General features: G+C 41.5%; 2 protein-coding genes, 1 long non-coding RNA gene and 1 other non-coding gene across 6 annotated transcripts; all 4 read left to right on the plus strand.

Moving 5' to 3' along the window:
• Positions 1 to 6: 6 nt before the first annotated feature.
• RPL18A (ribosomal protein L18a) lies at positions 7 to 3,580 on the plus strand. Its single transcript, XM_027682147.1, has 5 exons — positions 7 to 125; positions 550 to 729; positions 1,294 to 1,423; positions 2,903 to 3,012; positions 3,435 to 3,580. Exons 1-5 carry the CDS (start codon positions 108 to 110, stop codon positions 3,525 to 3,527), a joined length of 531 nt encoding a protein of 176 aa, XP_027537948.1. The 5' UTR covers positions 7 to 107; the 3' UTR covers positions 3,528 to 3,580.
• On the plus strand, positions 2,034 to 2,165 carry LOC113967052. Its single transcript, XR_003534076.1, has one exon. It is a non-coding gene; the product is annotated as a small nucleolar RNA SNORA68 (small nucleolar RNA).
• Positions 3,581 to 5,144: 1,564 nt separating the features above from the next.
• Positions 5,145 to 13,744, plus strand: CUNH12orf66 (chromosome unknown C12orf66 homolog). Of its 3 annotated transcripts, none has more exons than XM_027682207.1 (4): positions 5,145 to 5,415; positions 7,471 to 7,544; positions 7,623 to 7,759; positions 12,429 to 13,744. In XM_027682207.1, exons 1-4 carry the CDS (start codon positions 5,181 to 5,183, stop codon positions 13,243 to 13,245), a joined length of 1,263 nt encoding a protein of 420 aa, XP_027538008.1. In that variant the 5' UTR covers positions 5,145 to 5,180; the 3' UTR covers positions 13,246 to 13,744. The 3 variants fall into 3 exon arrangements, with proteins under 3 accessions (XP_027538008.1, XP_027538009.1, XP_027538007.1); XM_027682208.1 differs by having other exon boundaries at positions 7,641 to 7,759; XM_027682206.1 differs by having other exon boundaries at positions 7,471 to 7,759.
• Positions 13,745 to 14,128: 384 nt separating this feature from the next.
• LOC113966994 lies at positions 14,129 to 21,139 on the plus strand. The gene is made up of 2 exons (XR_003534042.1): positions 14,129 to 19,352; positions 19,818 to 21,139. It is a non-coding gene; the product is annotated as an uncharacterized LOC113966994 (long non-coding RNA).
• The last annotated feature ends 215 nt before the right edge of the window (positions 21,140 to 21,354 follow it).

Below are 21,354 nucleotides of genomic sequence, written 5' to 3' on the forward strand. Positions count from 1 at the left end.
GGCAGCGCGCACGGCCGGGGGCGGGCCCGAAGGCGGGTGAGTGACGTGAGGCGGCGGCGCACGCGGCCGTCCCTTTCCTTTTCTGCGGGCCGCGGCGGAGGAGAGCCATGAAGGCGTCGGGCACCGTGAGTGCGGGTCGGGGCGCAGAGGGCACGGCCGGCACAGGGGTCGCGGCTGGGGCCGACACTGAGATAGCCGCGGGGAGGGCGGCGGCGCCGGGTTGCGGCACTCGAGAGCGACGCGTGCTTGCTCGAGCGTCGCTGCCCGGCCCGTGAAGCGACGCGCGGCCCAACATGGCGGCGGCGCCGCTCCCGCCCGGCGCGGGCCTGGATCACCGGCGGCACCGCGGGCAGATCCGCGGAGAGATCTATGCGTCCGTGCGGCGGGCTCTCTCTGCCCCTGGATTGAGCTGTTCTCGGCGCGCTGTTCTTCTGTGGAGCCGCGGATCCCGCCGCGGGGTCGGCTCAGGGCGGGCGGGGTGTGGCGGGCGCGGCAGTGGCTCCGCGGCTCACTCAGTCTGCGGGCTGCCTGTGTTTCGTGTCCCCCCAGCTGCGGGAGTACAAGGTGGTTGGGCGGTGCCTGCCTACACCGAAATGCACGACCCCTCCTCTGTACCGCATGCGGATCTTTGCTCCGAACCACGTCGTCGCCAAGTCCCGGTTCTGGTACTTCGTCTCTCAGCTGAAGAAGATGAAGAAGTCTTCTGGAGAGATTGTGTACTGTGGCCAGGTGTGTGATTCCAGCTGGTGTATATGAAAGGAATATATAGGAACTGCTGTTATTGGGACTGAGACTGAAATCACTTATCCTTTAGTTGCTGTGAAAAGAAGTGAGAAATCTCTTTTTTGAAAGTGGCGGTATATGTCCTGTAAACTAAATAGAAACTTCCCAACACTTCAGAATTAAGAACCATGTCACTAGTCAGTACTGCTGTCTTATTCTTGGTTTTGCTTCATTGGCCAGTATACCTTTTAAGAGACATCTGGACATTCATAATAGTGGGAGAGGAGATGTTTGTATGCTTATACTCCTCTACCTTGATTTTTCTTACTTCAAGAACATTCTTTAGAGCTGGAGTCTTGTATTTTTCTTTCCATGATGAATTACTAAACCTCTACAGTCTGAATTACCCAGACGTAAATCCCTATTTGAAGGAAAGAGAGCAAAAAGTTGTTTTTGACAGTAAAACTTTGAACAGTAATTTCGTTAGAGCTCTAAAATATTTATTCTTAAAAGTGTAAGTGGTGATAGCGCATTGTCTCTAACCACTTTCATGCTCTTTTGTTATTCCAGGTGTATGAGAAGTCCCCTCTGCGGGTAAAAAATTTTGGTATCTGGTTGCGCTATGATTCTCGTAGTGGAACCCACAACATGTACAGGGAGTACAGAGATTTGACCACAGCTGGTGCTGTCACTCAGTGCTGTAAGTATCTGTAAGTGAGGTATAAATGATAGCATCAATATATAACAGAAGATTGAATCTCAAACTGAGCATAAAGTATGCTGACTTAATCCATGGTAAGATAACTAAAACACTGGAAAAATAAAGTAGGGAGTTGTCAGATAATTCCATAGTTGTTTATGTATGTATATGCGGAATCTTTTTTGTTACTGGTCTTTATACAGTGTCACTGACTGAAAATATTCCCACTTCATCGTGGTGTGACTTTCTACAATTCTAGTAATGAGTTTTACCATACAAACTGAGAGTATAATGATCTTTTAGGTGCTATATGTATTTTTGCACTATATTTATTGTTTTATAATAATTGAATATATATTGCCAAGTCTTGTGGAGAGAATATTTCAGATATCATGTAGAAAATACTAGCATCTGTCCTGTGGAGAGCAAGTAAAAAAAAAATCACAGGAAAAAACTATAGTCTTTGTTACTCCAAGATCTCATTGTCTCAGTTCAGGGAGAATTAAAAGTTGACCTGATTTCAGTCTGTTTTGTGAAGTACTTGAGGGATAGACCATTTGTATAGCTGATGCTGTTGATATTTGACTCCACAGTGTTTTAAACACTACAGAATGCACATAAAAACCCAAAGAATATTGTTCTTAATAATGATATTCTTGTCATGTGTGCAAATATTAAATGTATCTTGTCGCCTTTCAAAAGCTGAAGTGCTGTTGAAAGTGAAATTTAAGGTTCTACATTACCTTACAATCATCCCCGTTATTTAACATACCGAAGGACTGTTTAAGAGACTGAGAACCTTATTTATCGTGATACAGTGACTGATACTTTTATGTTCAAGAATACTTGTGACAGGTAAGTTTTTAATAGGTATGTTAGGTCTTCATGGGAAACATTGTAAGCACAATAGTATTTCAACAGGCATACCTTGTGAAACTGGCTATGGACGTCTTGATTTGAAGGCAGTGATTTGCACTGCTGTAGGGAGGAATTTTCAGGTAGCCCATGCACGGATGGCTTCCTCCTGTTCTGGAAGCCTAAGCATGTGGGCTGAATATCAGATTCTATCACTGGTCAGTTTCAAGAAAAGTAAAGATATCCTCAGGTCCTACCTTTACTTGCACCTTCCAGTCATCATGCTTCGGTTAATTCTGAATCACACGGATTTTTTCTTGTGCAAAAAATGAAATAGTCTTACATATATTTCTTCCATACATGTGTGCTTTCTTGAAATCAGGCAAGAATAATAAGATGGCACTTTCTGAGAGGAGTTTGGTAATGAATTATTCGAAGAATTTGCTGCTGCCTGTTGGTTCTGTGATATTTGTACCATCACTTTACATATTAAATCTAGTATGATTTTAACTAGGGTTGATCAGAAATTTAGAAAGTTGTAGGTGGCACTATGAACATTTCCTGAAAAGGCATTTGTAAGATTTTTGAACTAAGATTCATTTTTAAAGAGTTCTCTTGTTCCAGACCGTGATATGGGAGCCCGTCACCGTGCCCGTGCTCACTCTATTCAGATCATGAAGGTTGAGGAAATCGCCGCCAGCAAGTGCCGCAGACCAGCTGTCAAGCAGTTCCATGTAAGTGAACCAGCACTGCAGTGGCTGGTGGGTCCTGGTCCAACATTGGACTGGAAGAGGGGAGCTATCTTGTCTGGTCCAGGTTTGCCTTGCAGCCAGAAATAGGGAGTGAACCAAACTTGTATGAAGAGGTTTACAATTATGGTATATTATGATCAAGGCTTCTAAAGCTAGAATTGTTTGGAAGAAAGTCACAATAAAGTGAATATGTGTTACAGTGCAGAAAACGTGCCTCTAACGGGTATTTCTTTTAAAAAATGCAAAATTAAGGCATCCCTTAAGGCCTATGAAGTATATCTAATTTGTGGATGCATTACTTCTCTGTGTAAATTATTCATGGAATACAGCTTGGCTATTTATTGCAAACTGTTTTCTGTTGTTTATCTAATGCTCAGTTAACATAGAAACATTTTTTCTTGCAGGATTCTAAAATCAAGTTCCCTCTGCCACACAGAGTTCTGCGTCGCCAGCACAAACCACGTTTCACCACCAAGAGACCAAATACTTTTTATTAAAAAAACATGCTGTCAACTCTGTGTTGCAATAAAGGTCTTACTTGAACCTTTGACTCCCAGTTGTCTTTTGGAGACAGTGTCCTGACTCTTTAGGAGTCCTCCCCTCCTACTCTTTATTTTCTGTAAACCATTGGCAGCCTGCTATTTACAGCTGTGATTGTCTTGAACAGGTGAATGTTTCACATGCTGATTTAAATTACTAAAATATCCCATCAATAAACCAAATTTTAATAACCAACTTACCATGTCAGAGAAGTCTTACTGAGCAGCTGTACAATCCTACATACATTTTGTCTCTTTGGCACACTAAGTAAACAGTTGAATTCAGGAAGAAGGCAGCTTTTGGTGCACGCAGAATTCAGACTTGTCAACTTCACTTAAGCTGCTTCCAGTTTTAAGCATTTAAAGCCAAAATCTTAGTTCTAACCTGAACTCTTTCAAGGATGTTACACACCACTCAGAATTAACTCAAGTATGCATACAGAGATGCCTGGAAATGAAAAGTGACAGAGGGCTAGGCAGACTTATCTTTGTTATTAGATGAATGAATGGAAACTATGAAAATTAATTTTTACATCCAAACCCAATCCTTAATGTATAATGCCATAGTAAAAAACTTGCAGGCTCTGCGTAGTTAAGGTTAATTAAGGCTTTTTCACACCTAAGGCTGGCGTTTGCATCTGATGCCTGTTTTCAATGATGGTGTGTTTGGAGTATATCCTGAACAAGAGGCAGTCAGCCGCCTAAGTTCGTACTTGGATCTTGCTGTTGTTAGAGAGCTGATGCTGTGCTTTAGGTGTTTGCTTAAAAACAAATGCTGGTGCCAGTAGAGTGCAGGGAAGTACTGCGCTGAGGGGGGGAACCTGGGAACGTTTTTATTCTGGGTTAGCTGGAGGGGAACTGTCTTTGTAAGGGCACGTGGTTGTTCTGCAGACCTTGGACCCGTCACTACTGCCACAGCAGCCTGCCTTCCACAGCCTCACAGCCCTCTGGCTCAGCTTTGCACCTTTCATCCCCTCCACAGGGAGTCAGTTCAGGGAGCTCATCTGTCCAAAACATGAACTGAAAAAAATGGCATTAATTTGGGCAATCCACTACCTCCCAGTCATGAGGGAGGGGGGAACTATAAACCCAAAGTAGCTGGAGGGTCCTGTGGGACTCAAAGAGTGGGAATAAGGGCATCAGAAAGACGTTGGTTTTTAGAACGTTTCAACTGAAAGAACGATTTAACATGGAAACGGGCTTCAGAGTTAAAGCACAAAATGTAACAGGCAGGGTGGAGGAGACCTAAGGAGGAACCAGCGCCGGTGTGTCCAGCCCGAAAACATCAACGCGCAGTATGTACGGGCGGACCTCTGGGGCTTCCGAGTCTTCCGAAGGCGGACACCGCTGGAACACCGCTGGAACACCGCCGGGCTCGGCGCTCCGGGTCTTTCCAAACGCGGACACCGCTGGAACACCGCCGGGCTCGGCGCTCCCCGTTTTTCCGTTGCCCCGCCCACGAGTGCAGCGCGCCTCTGCCGGTCACGTGACCCCGACCCGTCCGCTGCCCGCCCTGCCTGTCACGTGCCGAGGGGCGGGCGCGAGCGCGGTCCCTCGCGCGCGCGGGCACCGGCCCCGGAAGTGGCAGCCGCTGCGGAGGCGCCGGGCGGGATGGGGGAGTCGATCCCACTGGGAGCGCCCGTGCCGGTGGAGCAGGCTGTGCTGGAGACCTTCTTCTCCCACCTGGGCATCTTCTCCTACGACAAGGCCAAGGACAACGTGGAGAAGGAGCGGGAGGCCAACAAGAGCGCGGGGTCCAGCTGGCTGGCGCTGCTGGCCGGGCTGGCGCACCTGGCGGCGGCCGAGAAGGCCTATCACAGCATGACCTTCCTGGGACAGAAGCTAGGTACCTTTCCGGGGGAGGAGGGACTGGCCTCGCCGTCTCGGGCCGTGGCTCTCCCGCCCCGCTCCGGGCCCGCCCGAGCCGGGGGCCTGCCCCGGGTGCGGCTCCGCGGGGGGAAGCGGGCGGTGTGAGGCCATGTCAGCCCGTGGGTACACAGCGCTGGGTACCTGAGGGACTTGAGGTCTGTGCCTCGGCCGGGTGCGTGCCTGTGCATCTGAAAGACAAGTGCTGGGTCAGCAAGTGTCCCTGGGCCCGGGGAGAAATCGGCTGTGCTGTTTGTGCTGCGGCTAAAGAATAAACAAGACTGCATGCAGGTGCAGTGCAGGTGGCACGGTGGCTCCTGTGCCAATCGATGCAGCTCTTCGCTGGCCGGCAGGCTACCTGCGTCCCCTTCCCAAGATTTAGCCAGAGAAATTTCTGTGCTGAGATTCTCTGGCTGAGATCTGGGCAAAGGTGAGCTCAGTGGGGTGACGAAAGGGTTAAAGCTTATGTTAGATCTGCGTATGTGCCAGTACTTGGGGTTGGAGATAGCATCCTAAAAGTTATTACCCATGCAGACTCTGCAGGATCTCAAGAAGGTTTGGCCACAATCTTGGCTACTTCTTGCTTTCTCAGTGCATGAATAGAAAAATCCCAAACTGACACAGGATGAGCTGTCGTCATGTTTCCCTCTGGGCAAGGCTGCTTGTTTTCTCTTTGAACTGCAGACAAGCATGGAAAATGGATCAAGGGATTTGGGTCTGATGTGTAACACAGTAAAGCATCAAGAAAATTCTGCTTTGGTGTTTAAGTGGTGACTTGGAACTATTTTATAAGAAGGTCTTTACAGACAGCACTGTCTATAAGACTGACTTTAAAAAGTTAATTTGGTGCTTGCAGAAAGGATAAAATTGAGAACAGAAGGGACAAAGTTTTGTTTGTTTATATACTTCATGAACAACTACAACAGATGATTCTTCATCCTGCCCATGGCATGAGGGCTGCTCATGGCTTAGGAAGGGAGCTGTTTCACAATGATATCCAGTTCTCTGTCTTTCTACCTCAAATTGCTAAGGTCACTTTTGAACATTATATATGTAAAATGGATCCACCCTTACAAAATTTATAAGCAGTTTCAACATGGAACCTAAATTTGGAATTTTTAAAAGTTCCACCAACCCAATCCCTGTGATCCTTGCTCTGCTGCAGCTGTTGAGTGCCAGAGTGGCACGTAAGGTCTTCTGTAAATACAAAGTGTGAAATAAGGTTAGTACATTTGTGCAGTCTTTTGGTAGTGTCAAAGTTAAATATCCTTTACTTTGACTCTCTACTTCTGTCTTTTTTTCTTTTTTAAATTCCTCATAGTGTTGAGCGGGTAGAAAGAAGCACAGACAACTTCTTCCCCCTTATCCCCCTCACCCCAGGTTTTAGTTACGGATTAACCTGCACTGTGGTCTCACTGAGATAAAGTGTGATTGTTTTCCCTTTGAATTCTGGTTTTTATTAAGACTGTGTAGGGACTAGGAACATTTGATTGGTACACACAGATGTCACATGGTTCTGGCTTTAAGGTTGCTTTGCAAATTTGAGTGCTTCGTGATTGAAGAGGGGTTGCTAGGGGAATTCTCCCCAAAAGATCTAGAATTAATTAATTTGATGGAGGCTATTAAAATTTGATCAGTCACATTATGATGACTTGATTCTTCTGACTCCCACAGATGACAGTATTTGCAGGTCACGTATCATAGTAGCAAATTTAACTGAACCCTTGTTTTCTGAAAAGTCACACCATAACTGAGGGAGCTGAAGTTTTGCAGCAGTCACTGGCTGCTGAGATATAAATTGGACAAGAGTAGCTTGTGTGAAATTACATAAAGTGCTTCTGAGCATATGCTCTGTGTAATTCAGTGACAAAATAACATGCTGAATTTTGGTTTTTGGTTAAAAGAAATACTGTGATCAAACAACACTTAGGAACAGCTAGAGGAGAACAAGCATGGTTATGTAGAATTTTCCAGTGTTGCTGTCTATCTTTGCTGTCCCTGGATTTTGGTAATACCTCCATATTTATCTGAACAGGTGGTCAGTCATTCTTCAGCCGAAAGGACTCCATCCGAACCATCTACACATCTCTGCATAATGAGCTGAAGAAGGTGGTGGCGACGGGTCACAATGCACTAGGAGGAACAGCTCCTCACTTGGAAGAGCTGCTTTCTCACCTGTCTGAACAGCTCTGTTTTTTTGTTCAGGCTCGGATGGAAATTGCTGACTTCTATGAAAAAATGTACACGCTCAGCACCCAAAAGTTCATTAACTCTGAGGAACTGGTAAACATTTTGGAATCCATCTTAAAGAAATACAGCTCAAGGTCAGTGCTTGTTTGCTGGCAGTACATACTCAGACACGTGATCTGTAACAACTGATGTTGAAGTTCAAAGCAAGCCTAAAGACTTTGCTGTCCTTTGACTGCTGAGCAGCACAGCCCCTTCACAAATGCATAAGTTTGTGTTGGCCAGCAGCATCAGATGCATGAAGTTCCAAAATATGAGTCCTCCAAAGAAGAAAAATAACAAAAGGAGAGTGTTTCTGCTCATGGTGTTCTAGGAGCCTTCCTCCCTATTCCTTAATACACAGCATATTTGTTTTCAGCAGAGAGGATGAGTGATTTTCGTTGTATATAAGGTGCAAGGCCTCTTGCGCTTTTTCTTTGGGAGGGGAGAGCAAACAAGTCTTAATTCTATATGGACTTCAGTAAAAGTGACATATAAATAAAACAAGATACTTGTATGACAGTTTTTAGGCCAGAATGTATGTCTGCTTAATTCTAAAAGCTGCACCATAGCTATCTGGCCTACCTGGGAGGGTTTTATGGTGCTCTGTTAACCGCTTCTCTTGAGAGGTCTTGGAGCCAGGAGAAGAAGCACCTCTGAGCCTTCGGTCCCGTTATTGTGCGTTGAAGTTAAGATCTAATAGTTCCTGTTAAAAGAATCCCAGGATGTTTCTAAATGATGCTGGGGTGGGTATTGCACATCTGACATATGTGAGCCTTGAAAGTGATGGCAGTTAAAAAACAAGAGAATTTTTGAATGCTTGTCAACACACTCAAATTCTACCTCTTTATTTTAAATCAAACCAAATCTTCATGGGTGAAATAGTGTCTAAGAAGATGTTTGGGGAGAATATTCTTAGGTCTTACTTTTTTTCAGTTATGATTTTTAAAGGGTTCACCTAGGAAAAATCAAAATAATTTAGTGCTACTTTCTGATATTCCAAATTTAAACACTGCAGGTGACTTCCTTATTTTTTAGGAATAACCTTAGCAAATTGCTACATAATTTTGCAATCTGAAAATCAAAACTACTCTAATATGATCTTATTAGTGATGTTTTGCAGTTCTTGGCTTGTGAACCCTTACAGAGGGTCAGGGCTGGTAGCCCAATAAAAAGCTGAACTTACATATGTTTTCCTTGGTGTGATAAACATTAAGGAGGAAAGGGAAGCATGTTTGGGGGGGGCTTTTTTGAAAAGTTAATTTATGTTGTACACAAACCAGCGCCATCTGTTCTGAGCATGTGCTGAATCAACAGCACTGTTAAAAATCTGAAAACCAAAACTCATACTTTGATGAATTGATTGGAGATTGTTGCATACAAAATGTTTTACTATTCTATTTAAATAAATTTCACCTCTGTACTTCTAAGGCTTCGTTATATATTATATAATGTGTTTACATAACATACATTATATAATTATATGTATAATAACATCTTAAAAGAAAATAGTGTCTCCCTGGGAAAAATACTGATGTTTTTGCATTGAGTTAATGAGCAATTCTAAGATGGAGGCAATATAAGACGCTGTTAGAGCTGATTCAGTAGCTGCAGTGTGGTCCTCCCCAGACACATAGTGAATATTTCTGAAAAAAAGTGGGCATAATGATATCTTCCTTTTATCCTTTCTTTCAGTTTCTTCATATGTCAGATCAGTTTCTGGGAGCTGTTATGTTGATGTGTACTGGTCAAATAAACTCATCCTTACCCAGTCTCTTTCCTCTGTCAGTATATTCCTCACTTGTTGAGGATGTCTGCCATTATTTCAGCCAGCTATGCTAAGGCCAGACAGGGCGTGTATTTTCTAGATAAGTTCTGGCCTTTGTTTCTTTCCTTTACATGCAAAAATAGCTGTTCAGATGGTGTAGATGGTGTAGAAATACTTGTTGATAAAGGAACAGTTGAATTAATTTACTGTTAACAGGTCATATTGTCTGTATTTGAAAAATCATTAGTTATTAAGTAGTTTAAAACTATTTTGTTACTATTTTTTTGTTATTACTTATTGCTGACTTATACAGAGCCAATACTAGACATTTTCCTCTCCATTTCTCTTTAGAATACAGCTGGAGAAGTAACTTTTCGTGAAATTTTTAACTGTTGGTTTTGGGTGGGATCTTAACTGAAATAGTTAAAACAGCATCAGGAATAAGTTCCTTTAAAAGCTTAGTATAAAATGAATAAGTAACCAGAAAACCTATTTTGATGTAATAATTTTTAAGTGTTGAATGTTCCTCATCCAGTCAGCATTTTGTAAATACATGCGTGAATGTGTGATATATGGATGGAAATAGAAAGAAAAGTGTGGCTTCTTCATAGTCTGCAAAACAAAACTTTATCATCCCTCCACTTCCAAGAATAATTGGGGGGGGAAATTTTCCAATGTCTTTTAAAGTTTTTAGCACTCTGGCTTATTAAAATATCATAAAAACATGTCTGTTTTGCATGATACTGAGCTCAGATGCTTCTGTGTTACAAAACTCAATTATATACCAGCAGATATATTTAGTACATAACTTGTTAGCTTACTCTGCAACCATATTACAATACTCTGCAAGCTTCTCAGCTGTGGCTGAGGTGTGTATTTTTGGATTAAAACAGTTTAGCAAATCCTGCTGTGCAGTGAAACATTAAGAAAGCCATGAAGCAAAGCAGAAATGGGAAGCTGTACATCATAATGTTAATCCAGGAGACTTTAGCAGTACTTAGTTAGTTTAGATTTCTAAACTGCTTTTTAGATTGAAGAATAATCTTCTTGGTCTGACTGCAAGTGTGTTGAAACCACTGTGCTGTAAAAGGGACTGTCTGGAACAAATAATCTTGTATAATGCTTTTTTGCGCTCTCGTAATACACAGCAACAAAACTGGTTTGTTTGGTGAATACCAAAACCGTTGGAGATCTTTAATGTTGACCGTTAGCAAAATATTATTTTTAATTGACTCTTGTTCAATTTCCCAAAGAAATGCAAGTATGCTCTGGACTTCTCAGAGTGGCCAGTAAGCACTTATCTCTGCTATAGCAGGTTGATCTGGCGGTTGCTGATGTGTGCTGTGTACAGAAGATGGCTGGTCACCCAGCCTGACCTGTTTGCACAACGTGGTGCATCAGATTTATGATATTCATATTTCATTTTCTTCAAATAAATTTGGACTTGCATCTTAATAACAAATCCTTTCAAGACTCAAATTTTGGCTTTCAAAAAAAGAACTGCTTAAAAATAGTGACAGAATTGTCAGACAATTTTCACAAGCCTAAGAATTAATGTTTTGACAAGAACCCGATAGAAAGTCAAATTAAAAATAATGAAGGGAGAGGGGAAGAAAAGCATGCAATTTTCGTTCTATCTTCTGCTCCATAACATAATGAAGTGTTTTGGTTTTGAACCAGCTATGTCCAAAATGGGTTGTATGTATTGTGTCCTGAAAGCTGAAGGGAGTAATGGGATTGCTTTAGCTTTGTCTGAAGATCAGCTGTTAAAAGTTGAAAAAAATCAATATGAACTTCTTTGTTTTAAACCAATAACAAGACCCAAGATATTTTTCTGAAGTGAGAGGATAAGTCTGTCTTTACTTAAACAGAAACCTCATCAAGTCTTATCTTTGAACTATTGGTTTTTCTTTGTTGAAGACCTCTTTAAGAGTCCTAAATGCTAATGAGGGAACCCATTTACTAAAAAGGCCACTTCTGTCTTTGCTGAAGGCTCATTCTTCTGAAGTTGCATATTTTACATTACAGTTTTTCCATTTCAATTAAGTATGTTATTATCGATAATTTTATAAATTCACAAGTAATGTGACTATCATGGGAAGAGAGGTAGGCTGTATCTGTTTTCTTTTCCTCCTGATGTTTAGAAAAAATAAAATGAGAAGAGAAAGCTGTAGAATGAATTTTTAAAATTCCATTTAATCAAGATTTGTTCTAATAGCAGGATCGCTCTTATGAATAAGATGTGTGTTGAGGTGTTGGTTTTGTTTGGTTTTTTTTAACATCTTTTAAATTGAGAGCTGATTTTTGACCTGAGGTTTTAGTAAGCTAAATTGGTTGTTTCACTGTCTTCATTGTGATATGATAGAATCCTGCCAAATGTTTTTTCCACTCATTGCTTTTAGTACACCAAGGTTTGAAGTTTGAGACTTGGTTAGTTGGTAAATACAGTTAATTATGGTTCCATTGACTAATTTTCTGTCGCAATTTTATTGTGACTTTAACAAAAAAAAAAAAAGAAAAGAAAAGCTCAACTTGGCTTCCTCATAGCTTTCCTGTACAAACAACAGATTTATAACATAATTCCCTTGATTTAACTTAACGTCTTACTGCTATTCCAGAACTATCAAGACATTTTCTTGCAAGAAGGGATTTAATGTTGGAACAAGACCACCTGGATTTAAAGAGACATGGTGTTATAGTAGTTAATGGATCAAGATAAACAGTGATTGTTCTTGAACTGATGAAATATAACTCCCTTGCTTTGATAGAGAAATGTCTGATGGCTGTTTTTTGTCAAATGTGAAGTGCTGTTTGTTCATGAAAATATTTACCCTAATAATGTAAAAAGAACTTTAAAAAATTAACAATATTTTTGTTTAGTTTATACTTTGCTCTGCTTTCATGTTCTATCTTCTGTCTGTTAACTGGCAAATGCTATCTGATTATTTCATTGTTGTGTACAGCAGTTCTCATGTCTTGACTAAAATTATGTTTTCTAGATTTCATCATCCAATCCTCAGTCCTCTTGAAAGCAGTTTCCAGCTGGAAGTAGATGTGCTTGCTCATCTCTTAAAGGCTCAGACTCAGATCTCAGAGTGGAAGTTCCTTCCGTCCCTGGTCAACTTGCACAGTGCTCACACAAAACTACAGACTTGGGGTCAAATTTTTGAGAAACAGCGAGAGACCAAGAAGCACCTGTTTGGAGGGCAGTCTCAGAAGGCTGTACAACCTCCACACCTCTTCCTCTGGCTGATGAAGCTCAAAAACATTCTCCTTGCCAAGTTTAGCTTTTACTTTCATGAGGCCCTTAGTCGACAGACAACAGCATCTGAAATGAAAACTTTGACTGCTAAAACAAATCCTGATTACTTTGGGAAAATTTCCAGCTTCATCCGGAAGTATGATGCTGTCAATGTTTCCTTAATTTTTGACAATCGTGGATCAGAGAGTTTCCAGGGACATGGTTATCACCATCCCCATTCATACAGGGAAGCCCCCAAAGGAGTGGATCAGTACCCTGCGGTGGTGTCTCTGCCCAGTGACAGACCTGTTATGCACTGGCCCAATGTGATCATGATTATGACTGATAGAACCTCTGACCTCAACAGCTTGGAGAAGGTTGTTCACTTCTATGATGACAAAGTCCAAAGCACGTACTTTCTGACTCGCCCTGAACCTCACTTTACCATTGTAGTTATTTTTGAGTCCAAGAAGTCAGAAAGGGACTATCATTTTATTTCTTTTCTCAATGAAATTTCACATTCCCTTAAGAACTCCAAAGCTTTTGCAAGCTTGAAGCCTGGATCCAAAGGGTGAAATACAGACTGTTACAAATTGTCAAGGCAGAATGTCAGCCTTGAGGGAGCTGTAGCTTTCAAGAGTTACATAAATTCATGATTCTCAGAGTCTAATTGAAAAGGAACTTTTTTTTTTAATGTTATAAGTTCCTTTCTTTTAAGCTAGCAGACACTTGAAAAGTATTTTTGGGCAGTACTCATTGGGGCAATTTAATTGTGGGGTACTAAATAGCCACGGTGGGATTTTTTGGTGTGGTTTTCAATATTCAGTATGATTTATTTTTTCAGTCCACAATTTTGTTGCCTGTATCAGAAAGGAATATATGCACTTTATCTTAGTCTGATCACTGACTGTCTTCTACAGAGTTTATTGAAAATGTGGTAAGGATGTATCTTTTCAGAAAACTGCATTGCCTGACAGGAATGATTTCTGGGAACTAAATGCTGATGCAAGGGAATATTAGAAAAAGTGAACCTTCAAGGATACATTTTAAATAAAAATATGAGAATCAGGAAAAGCACTATTGTTGATTATAATTTAGTTTTCAAAGGGTTTAAAATGATAATTGAGGTCTCTGATGCTCTCTGTTAAGCACCAGTCTCAGTTCTAGATGCCCTATGTCAGAAAACTTGGTCATTGCTCTAGAACTTGGACTGGGGCAAGAAAAACTGCAGCATGGGCTGGAAGGCCTGTGTTCACTGGAGCGCTGTGACAGTGTGGGTACAGGAATAGTCTTGGCTCAGAGTAACTGAAGGAGACAAGCTGAAATTGCACAGGTGTTCCAGAAGGAACAGCTCCATGGAAAAAGCAGTAAAGCTGTTTTCAAATTGTGCTTTTGTCTGGCTAAGTTAAAAGAGAAGCAAAGAAAAGCAGTAGGAAATGCCCTTTGTAAATGATTTATTTTCTAGTTTGCTGTTTATCTCAGCCTGGATTTCTTTTCAGATTTTTATAAATGCATAGTTTTTCAATCTGTTCAGTTTTAAATAATTTAATAATTAAGCCAAAACACTGGGGATTTGGATTTAAATATATAGCCTATGCAGTGTGTTTACCTCATTCTAAAATGTCTCTTTCACCACTTCTAGACTGCAGGTTTGGAAAAAGTATATTTTCTAGTTACCCTGAAAGTGCTTTAATTTGGAAATCAGTATTTCCAAATACAATAAAAGGGTCAATTTGGCTGTACCTGTAGCCTTACATTGCAGGGTTCTAACTGTTAGCTATGCAGTTGTGCACATGCTTTTGTGGGGATTCAGGAGCACTTATGTACATATATAAGTGTAGTAAAATTAAGTCATTAGTTGACACTTGGTAAGGTGTAACATCAGGTTTAATTTAAAAGGGAGTTTAGGTCAAAATGTTGGTTTCTGTTAAGACTGAAATATGAAAGGTACCATTGCAAACATGTCTTTTAATGATTCCCTTTCTCTCCCACTTAAAGTTCTGGTAACTTGTCTTGCCTGGCTGCAAGTGCTGATTTTTTAACAATCATATAAGCACATTCTGTTCTCAAAATGCAAGCTCTTACTTGCCACTTTGTGCTAAATGGAGCCTTCCGTGCTTTGCTATAACTGTTGTGAATATCTGCGCTATTGCCTTTCACCTGAAGTCTCAGTCTGACTTCAGCATCACTCTCAAAAGCTCAGTCTGCTCTTTGTCATTGGAAAATAACCGGAGTTGCAAATATAAACTGGAGAGTACCTGTTTGTAACAGCGTTACACTTTGCAGCTTGAATTGCTCTTAACAGGACAAAGTTGCAAATGATAGTATTGAGAGAGTTTGAGTGCTTCCCTCCGTGGGACAGTGACCTTGTAATAACATTGTAATTTTGACTTCCTCAGCCTGAGTAACAAGAGTCTGTTGCCAGAACTGATTCCCAGTCTTCAGCAGTGTAATAAAGTGTTGTACAAAGTCTGTCTGCCTGCACAATATTTCCCTGTCATACTAACTATCTGTGGAAAAGGGGAAAGAAAACAGGAAAGAGACGTGGTACAGACACCTTCTTGTTCATTTCTGAGTTGCAGGGTATGAGTTGGAAGAAGTGAAAGAGAGATCTGCTGCCCTTTGGAGCAACTTTTACCAGTTGTTGAAATGGCTAGAGGCTGTTCCCAGTGGTTTTTATGGGGAGAGGAAAAGGAGGTGACTGTTCAGCAGACCTGATAGTTCACTTCCCATGCTCCTGCCACTGTGTTTGGCAAGTGGTGTCTCAGAACAGGGAAGGGATGTTAGGTGATGTTTCTGTGCAGGAGGAGGTGAGACCTGCTTTGCCTCTTATCAGTTCTGAAGTGGTTTGCTGCAGTTTTCTTCACAGAATCTTGGAGAAACAGCCAGAGGGGCCTTCTGACTCATGGGAAAGAAGTTCTGAATATTTTGGTTGATGAAGAACCAAAGGGAGCCAGAACCATTACCCTCATGGTGTGGGAAGGGAGGGAATGGGAGAGACGTGCAGGCGGTGCAGAGAATTGGGTGCTGGAGAAACTTTTGTGGAGCTGTCTGGGTTTCAGAGTCCTGTCCCTGATACTCTCCTTGTTAAGATCTCAGCCTTAAATTAATACAAGATGGGAAGCAGAAAATTGAGACTGTAGGAAGTAGCTTGGATGAGAACAGGTGAAGCTGAAGAGAGGTGACACTAGAATCAGTATCAAATAGTTTTGCAGAGTTGAGGTGTGCTATACCAAAAACTGTGTGCGTGGTGTGAGTGTGTGTGATGAATGAATATAGATTTGTTAAACCCATGAAAAATTCTGGTACAGTTCGTATTTGTTGCTTTGAGGAGTTTGTTTTAAATTACAAATGAGGTAATTGGGAGTCTGAGTTGGGTTCAAACTGAAAGAGGGGAAATTTAGGTTAGATATATGGAAGAAATTCTTTGCTGTGAGGGTGGTGAGGCACTGGAACAGGTTGTCCAGAGAAGTTACGGACGCCATACTTGAACTGGTGTTCAAGGCCAGGTTGGATGGAGGTTTTAGCAACCTGGTCTAGTTCAAGGTGTCCCTGCCCATGGTAAAGGGGTTGGAACTAGATGATCTTGAAGGTCCCTTCCAATCCAAACCATTCTATGATTCTATATCAATGATGTAAAATTGGCTAGACCAGTAATGAAAACCTGCATAATTAAGCGAGGGGGAGAAAATGTCTGTGGAGTAAGTAAAGGAACCAGAAACTCAGTAACTGAAAAAAAATACATTCATTACTGTAAGAACTGGAAAACAAATACACTTTTGCTGAGCTGGGTGATATCCTGCCTGTCAGCTTTTCCTCTGCACCAGTGTAGCTAAGCAAGATTAAATGTGCTAATGTGCTTTAAAAGTCTTGCATAAATTACTACTTTAAATGCAAGATATAAAGATATTTATGATGGTGTACTGAAAGCCATCACTTCCAGACATATTTAAACATATTTAAAACAGGTACTGAGATTTGATATTCCAAGTGCCACTCAGATTGCTTATAATAGCAGCGTGAAGCTTATCTTGCATGTACCTCATCACTTACTTCAGTCCATGAGGATTTTGGCAGAATATTTAATTTAATATCCTTTTGCCTGCAGTGTGATTTTTGACAGCAAATGTATTCTAAGAACTCCTAGGTGTTTTATATTTATGTCTTGTAAGCTGTTTTCTTCAACATGTGGTGTTCAGGTTTTTTCCTTGAATAAAATATCTTTCCTTTTCTCCTGCCTTTGCATGGAGAGTGCAGGGAGTGGAAACTATTAATATATTTTGTATTGTGCTGCAAAGGACCGCAACATATGCATAATATTCAGGTTTTAATGATCTAAAGGTAATGTAAGTTCCTGGTACCTATTTGAATACTAACACTTATTGTTTATCTAATTGACTTTAAAAAGAAAGTCTGCACTATAACTGGAAGCAATTTTATGGCACTCACACAGTTAGTTATTGCTCTGACCTGCTCTTCATATACGAACCTTTTGAAACATTTGTGATCATTCTACTGGTAGTTCTTTGATATCATTTATCTGAGGATTCCTTGTGTAGGTCAGTCTGCTGCTGCCTTTTACTGCACTGGGTCCTAATCTTCTCATAACCAAGCTTTGCTTAAGAAAATCAGTGTGCTATACTTCATTCCTCAAGTCCTGTTTTTTGGCCCGGTGCCTACAACCCCTCCTCTTGCAGTAAGCACAGCTTGGCTTGTCCTGGGCTTGTGGTCAGCTTTGTGGTTGCTTCCAGAAGTGCTGGCACTAAGCTTAGTTGGCTAGAAAATTTGGTGTTTCTGCCCTGTTTTCTCCCTAAGTCCTGTTTTCAGACTGAGAGATGTAAGCCAGCCCTGCTGAGGTGGATGCAGCTGAGGCCAAGCACTGCTTATTTGCTGGGGCTCTGCCTGAGCCTCAAGAGGAGTAGGTCAGTGTCCTGCCCGCTGGGGACAGCTGTTGTGTGGCTCAGCAGGGATGGCCTTCGGGCTGCGATTGTGCAAAGGCAGGAGCCGTTATGGGAAGAGCAGGAGAGGCTCTGGAAATGAGAATGCTGACAAAGGACAGCAATAGCATAATGCTTTGCAGAGCAGGCAGAAACAATATAGAAGTCAAATGTAAGATGGAATTGGACTTTGATTTCCTGTTAGCAAAGGACTGATTTAAAGATTAAGTCTCGTTTGGAGGATAAAGGTATCAGATTTTTGCCATGAAATTGCTTTAGGTATTCAATCATTTTCCTCCAGGAACTGCCGCTTTCCCTCTCTTGTGCGTGAATGTATTCAATATATTGCCTGACTTAGTTTGCAATTGTTATGGGGCTTTTCTGGGAGAGTTTGCAGGCCTGAGTTCAGTTCTCTCCTAACTTTCAACGTTGCGTTGCAGCTGCTGGGTTTGTGGTCGGATAACAAAGTTCTCCACCTTGCAGCTGGGACCTGGCTGTGCCCTGGCCACACATAGCAGCATGAGAATAGCAAAATAAGGGAGGAGACAAGTCACTACATGATGGGCTGGAGCGGGTGACAGCTCTGGGACAGACAGGCAGGGAGAAAACAGATGCTGAAGGACTGCATTGTAGATGGACTGTGAGCAGAAGATTTTTGTTGGCCCCTCTGTATTGTGGCCTAATTTCACAGAAATCCATATAAATTTTATGTCCTGGAAAAGCTATGCTAGACCCCGCCTGCAGTTGCAGCTGCTTGTTTTATGTGACTTCTTTGAAATAACTATACTGTTTCCAGGATGGTGGTGTTTAATCTTTAGGTACCAACAATCTTGGCAAAGCGGCTGTTTTTGGGCAGGTGATTAAGGCAGCCTTTGTGGTATCCCATTGTTAGATGGGATATGCTGCTACCATGCTATAAGTGAACATCTGAAGCTTCAGAGCAATGCAATATTGTGCTTTATTTGTGCAGGTCACTGCTGATAAGATAGAATATGTAGTGGCACTAAACTTTTGGCTCTGTGATGTATGCTTCATTTGCTACAAAGGTACTGAGAGGTTTTTTAGTATGTAAAAGTTGAATTGTTCAGATCAGAGCCAAAAAGAGCCAGCATCACCATGATCCTGTATTGGGATGCACAATATGGAACCAAAAATTGTAAATTTCCTGGGGAAAGGATGACATGATCTTCGGCAAAATGAGGGCCAGTGAGAGATGCTAAGGGAGGCTGGAGGTGTCTAATTCCCAGCCTTTGATTTGTCTTGGAGTTAGTCCTCTCTAGAAACACAAGCAGAGGGCCTTGTAGTACAGAATGGCCTGATGGTCTCTTAAGCATTTACTTCATCCAAGTTCAATGTTGTCTTTCACTAGAAGATTCCAAGTCAACCTCTCACTCTTCTGTGTGGTTGTGCAGATGTTCAGCAGAGCCTCCAGGTATTTCCCCTACTTTCTCAGGTGAGGAGCAAACTTCCTCTCCCTGGATCATTCTCTTGGCAAATGGGAGATGAGAAGTTAAATTGTCTGAAGAGGAGAAACTCATCTGCTTTGTGGGTGGGTGCAGTCATCACTGTGTGAATAGTGAACAATAGCAAAAGGACCACCCTGCTTTCAAGAGGATCAAGGGTAGTGACTGCAGCCTGGAGTTGCACATTCTCCCAGTGCACTTGGCTCTGATTCTTCAGGGACTGGTAGTGATGCTTCACCAAGGACTGCCTGTGACTGCCTGAGACCTCCATATCACCTAGAGGTAAAACTCCAGGAATGTACAAGGCCTAAAGAATGAAAACTTGGGTTATGGTACCATGCATTTAATGTGAGGGATCAACATTAGACTTGTAGTGGGAGACCTGAGGTTGCTTTTGCCTCCAGCAGTACAGCTGGCTCGTGTCCCCACTCCGAGAGATGCCAGCTCTTATCAGAGGGAATGGGGTGGGGGGTTGGGAGCACTAACAGGTTTAGCCTTCTGTGTTTAATCTGATGATGTCCAAACTGTTTAAAAAAGTTGGTGGATTAATTCCCATTCTAGGTGTAGAGCTTGCCTCTGAGTAAAGTGCCTGGAGCTCTGCTGAAGGCAAGATGTGTAAAGTGAGTAAAAGCTATCTTTCCCTTTTCTTCATGCATCCCTGTCCAGAGAGAGAAAGAGCAAATTACTTTGAACTGTCATTGGATAATAGCTTTTTGGAAAAAACCTGATCCTCATTTATCGTTCCAGAAGCAAGGACTTACTGCAATGAATCAAGTCTTCACCCCACCCTCCCAAGAAATTTATCTACAATTTCACCTGCAAATTCAATACAGTGGGATGTAGCTGATGAACTATCTCCACAGTGAAGTTATACTCTGCACTCAGACTCGCTTTGCTTGGAGGACTCCAAAATTTTGTACGCTGAGTTTTCCCAACACAGCAGTTGCCTCAAGCTGGCTGACCTGCTGACTGTACCTCACAGTGGGAAAGGTGGGAGGCAAATTTCCAAAGTTGTGCATTACTCACTCTCAGGTGTAAAAATAGATGGGTATAAATCTTGGTCCAGCCTAGTGGGATTTGTGGCACTATCTAATTTTTCTTGCTGTCCCTGTAGACTGAAATACCCCTTAGACGTAAGGTTCTCAATATCTAAATATGCTGTGGATGCCTCAGGCTCATCTGTACTTGGGAATGATTTGTTAAAACAATGGCTGCTACATTAGGAATGGTTCATTCTAGTTGTTTCTGACTGAAATTATAAGAGAATGGTGAAAAAAATCCCGCCACCACCTTACTGTTGAGTTTGTAGTATGTCCAAGAAGGAGGTGCAAGTTCAGAGACAGAATAATCACAAGCTCTTGCCATATCTACCTTTAAAGCTGTCAACCAAAGTATCTTCAGGGGGCTGATAAGATAATAATATATTAAAAGTGTAAGGCTCATGCTTCAGAGTGTAATTTGCTCATCAAGCACTGAGGGACTTGTCTGTCTGGAAGGTTATTCTGCACCTGTGCATTAAAAGGACTTTATTGTTTTATGCTTTTCATGTTAGCATTTTCTTAAGCATTTATAAAAATAAGGTATGCCTGAAAAGAGCCAGATACAGCTTTTTCAAAAGCTGCGAGATTCACAGACTGCAGAGTGTGGGCACTTAATTCAGCACAGGTAAACAAATTCCTATTTGCAATTTTTGTACCATTTCGTAATGCATATGATCAATATGCTAAATCACATTTTTGCCTCAGTAAAGCCAAACAACTACCACTAGAGGGTGGTGTTAGTACAGAAAGAAAAAAGTAATTTATAATCTCATTCCAGAATAAAATTATTTATACTCTCCTACGCATGTATAAGTATGGGATAGATTTTACTGCTCTAGTCAGATTTGTTTGAATCTTTTTGGCTTTCTTCCCCATAGAGTGATTTATATAGTTCTGTTTCAGCTGTAAACAGCAATAGCGGGTATCTCGTTTCATACCTTAATGTATATATGAACACTAAAATGGTGTTGTTTCATCTTCTTTATGAGAAACTTTTCTATTGAATTACAAAGAAAAAGCTATAAAAGAGCTTTTGTGATTTTTTTTGTGATTTTTGAAAACTGCCCTTCATTTAAAATTGAATTTCATTTTAGAAAAGAGGGAGTGTTTTTTTTCCTTCCTTGCCTTTTTCTTACTAAACAGTGGGAGAACTACATAATTATTTGTTTACCAAGGCAGTGCAGTATGACCTGTTAAAGGCCACGTAGGGAGCATCAAGCTAGGATTTAAGCCTAATGCAAAGT

This window comes from Neopelma chrysocephalum, unplaced genomic scaffold (assembly GCF_003984885.1).
Source record: "Neopelma chrysocephalum unplaced genomic scaffold, ASM398488v2 Primary Assembly neopelma1_62, whole genome shotgun sequence".
NCBI lineage: Eukaryota > Metazoa > Chordata > Aves > Passeriformes > Pipridae > Neopelma > Neopelma chrysocephalum.

Coding starts and splice junctions, on each gene's coding strand:
- RPL18A (XM_027682147.1), top strand. Junction 730..1,293: donor AGATTGTGTACTGTGGCCAG/GTGTGTGATTCC, acceptor TTGTTATTCCAG/GTGTATGAGAAGTCCCCTCT. Junction 3,013..3,434: donor CAGCTGTCAAGCAGTTCCAT/GTAAGTGAACCA, acceptor TTTTTCTTGCAG/GATTCTAAAATCAAGTTCCC.
- CUNH12orf66 (XM_027682206.1), top strand. CDS start 5,181: ATGGGGGAGTCGATCCCACTGGGAGCGCCCGTGCCGGTGGAGCAGGCT. Junction 5,416..7,470: donor CTTCCTGGGACAGAAGCTAG/GTACCTTTCCGG, acceptor TTATCTGAACAG/GTGGTCAGTCATTCTTCAGC. Junction 7,760..12,428: donor TTAAAGAAATACAGCTCAAG/GTCAGTGCTTGT, acceptor TATGTTTTCTAG/ATTTCATCATCCAATCCTCA.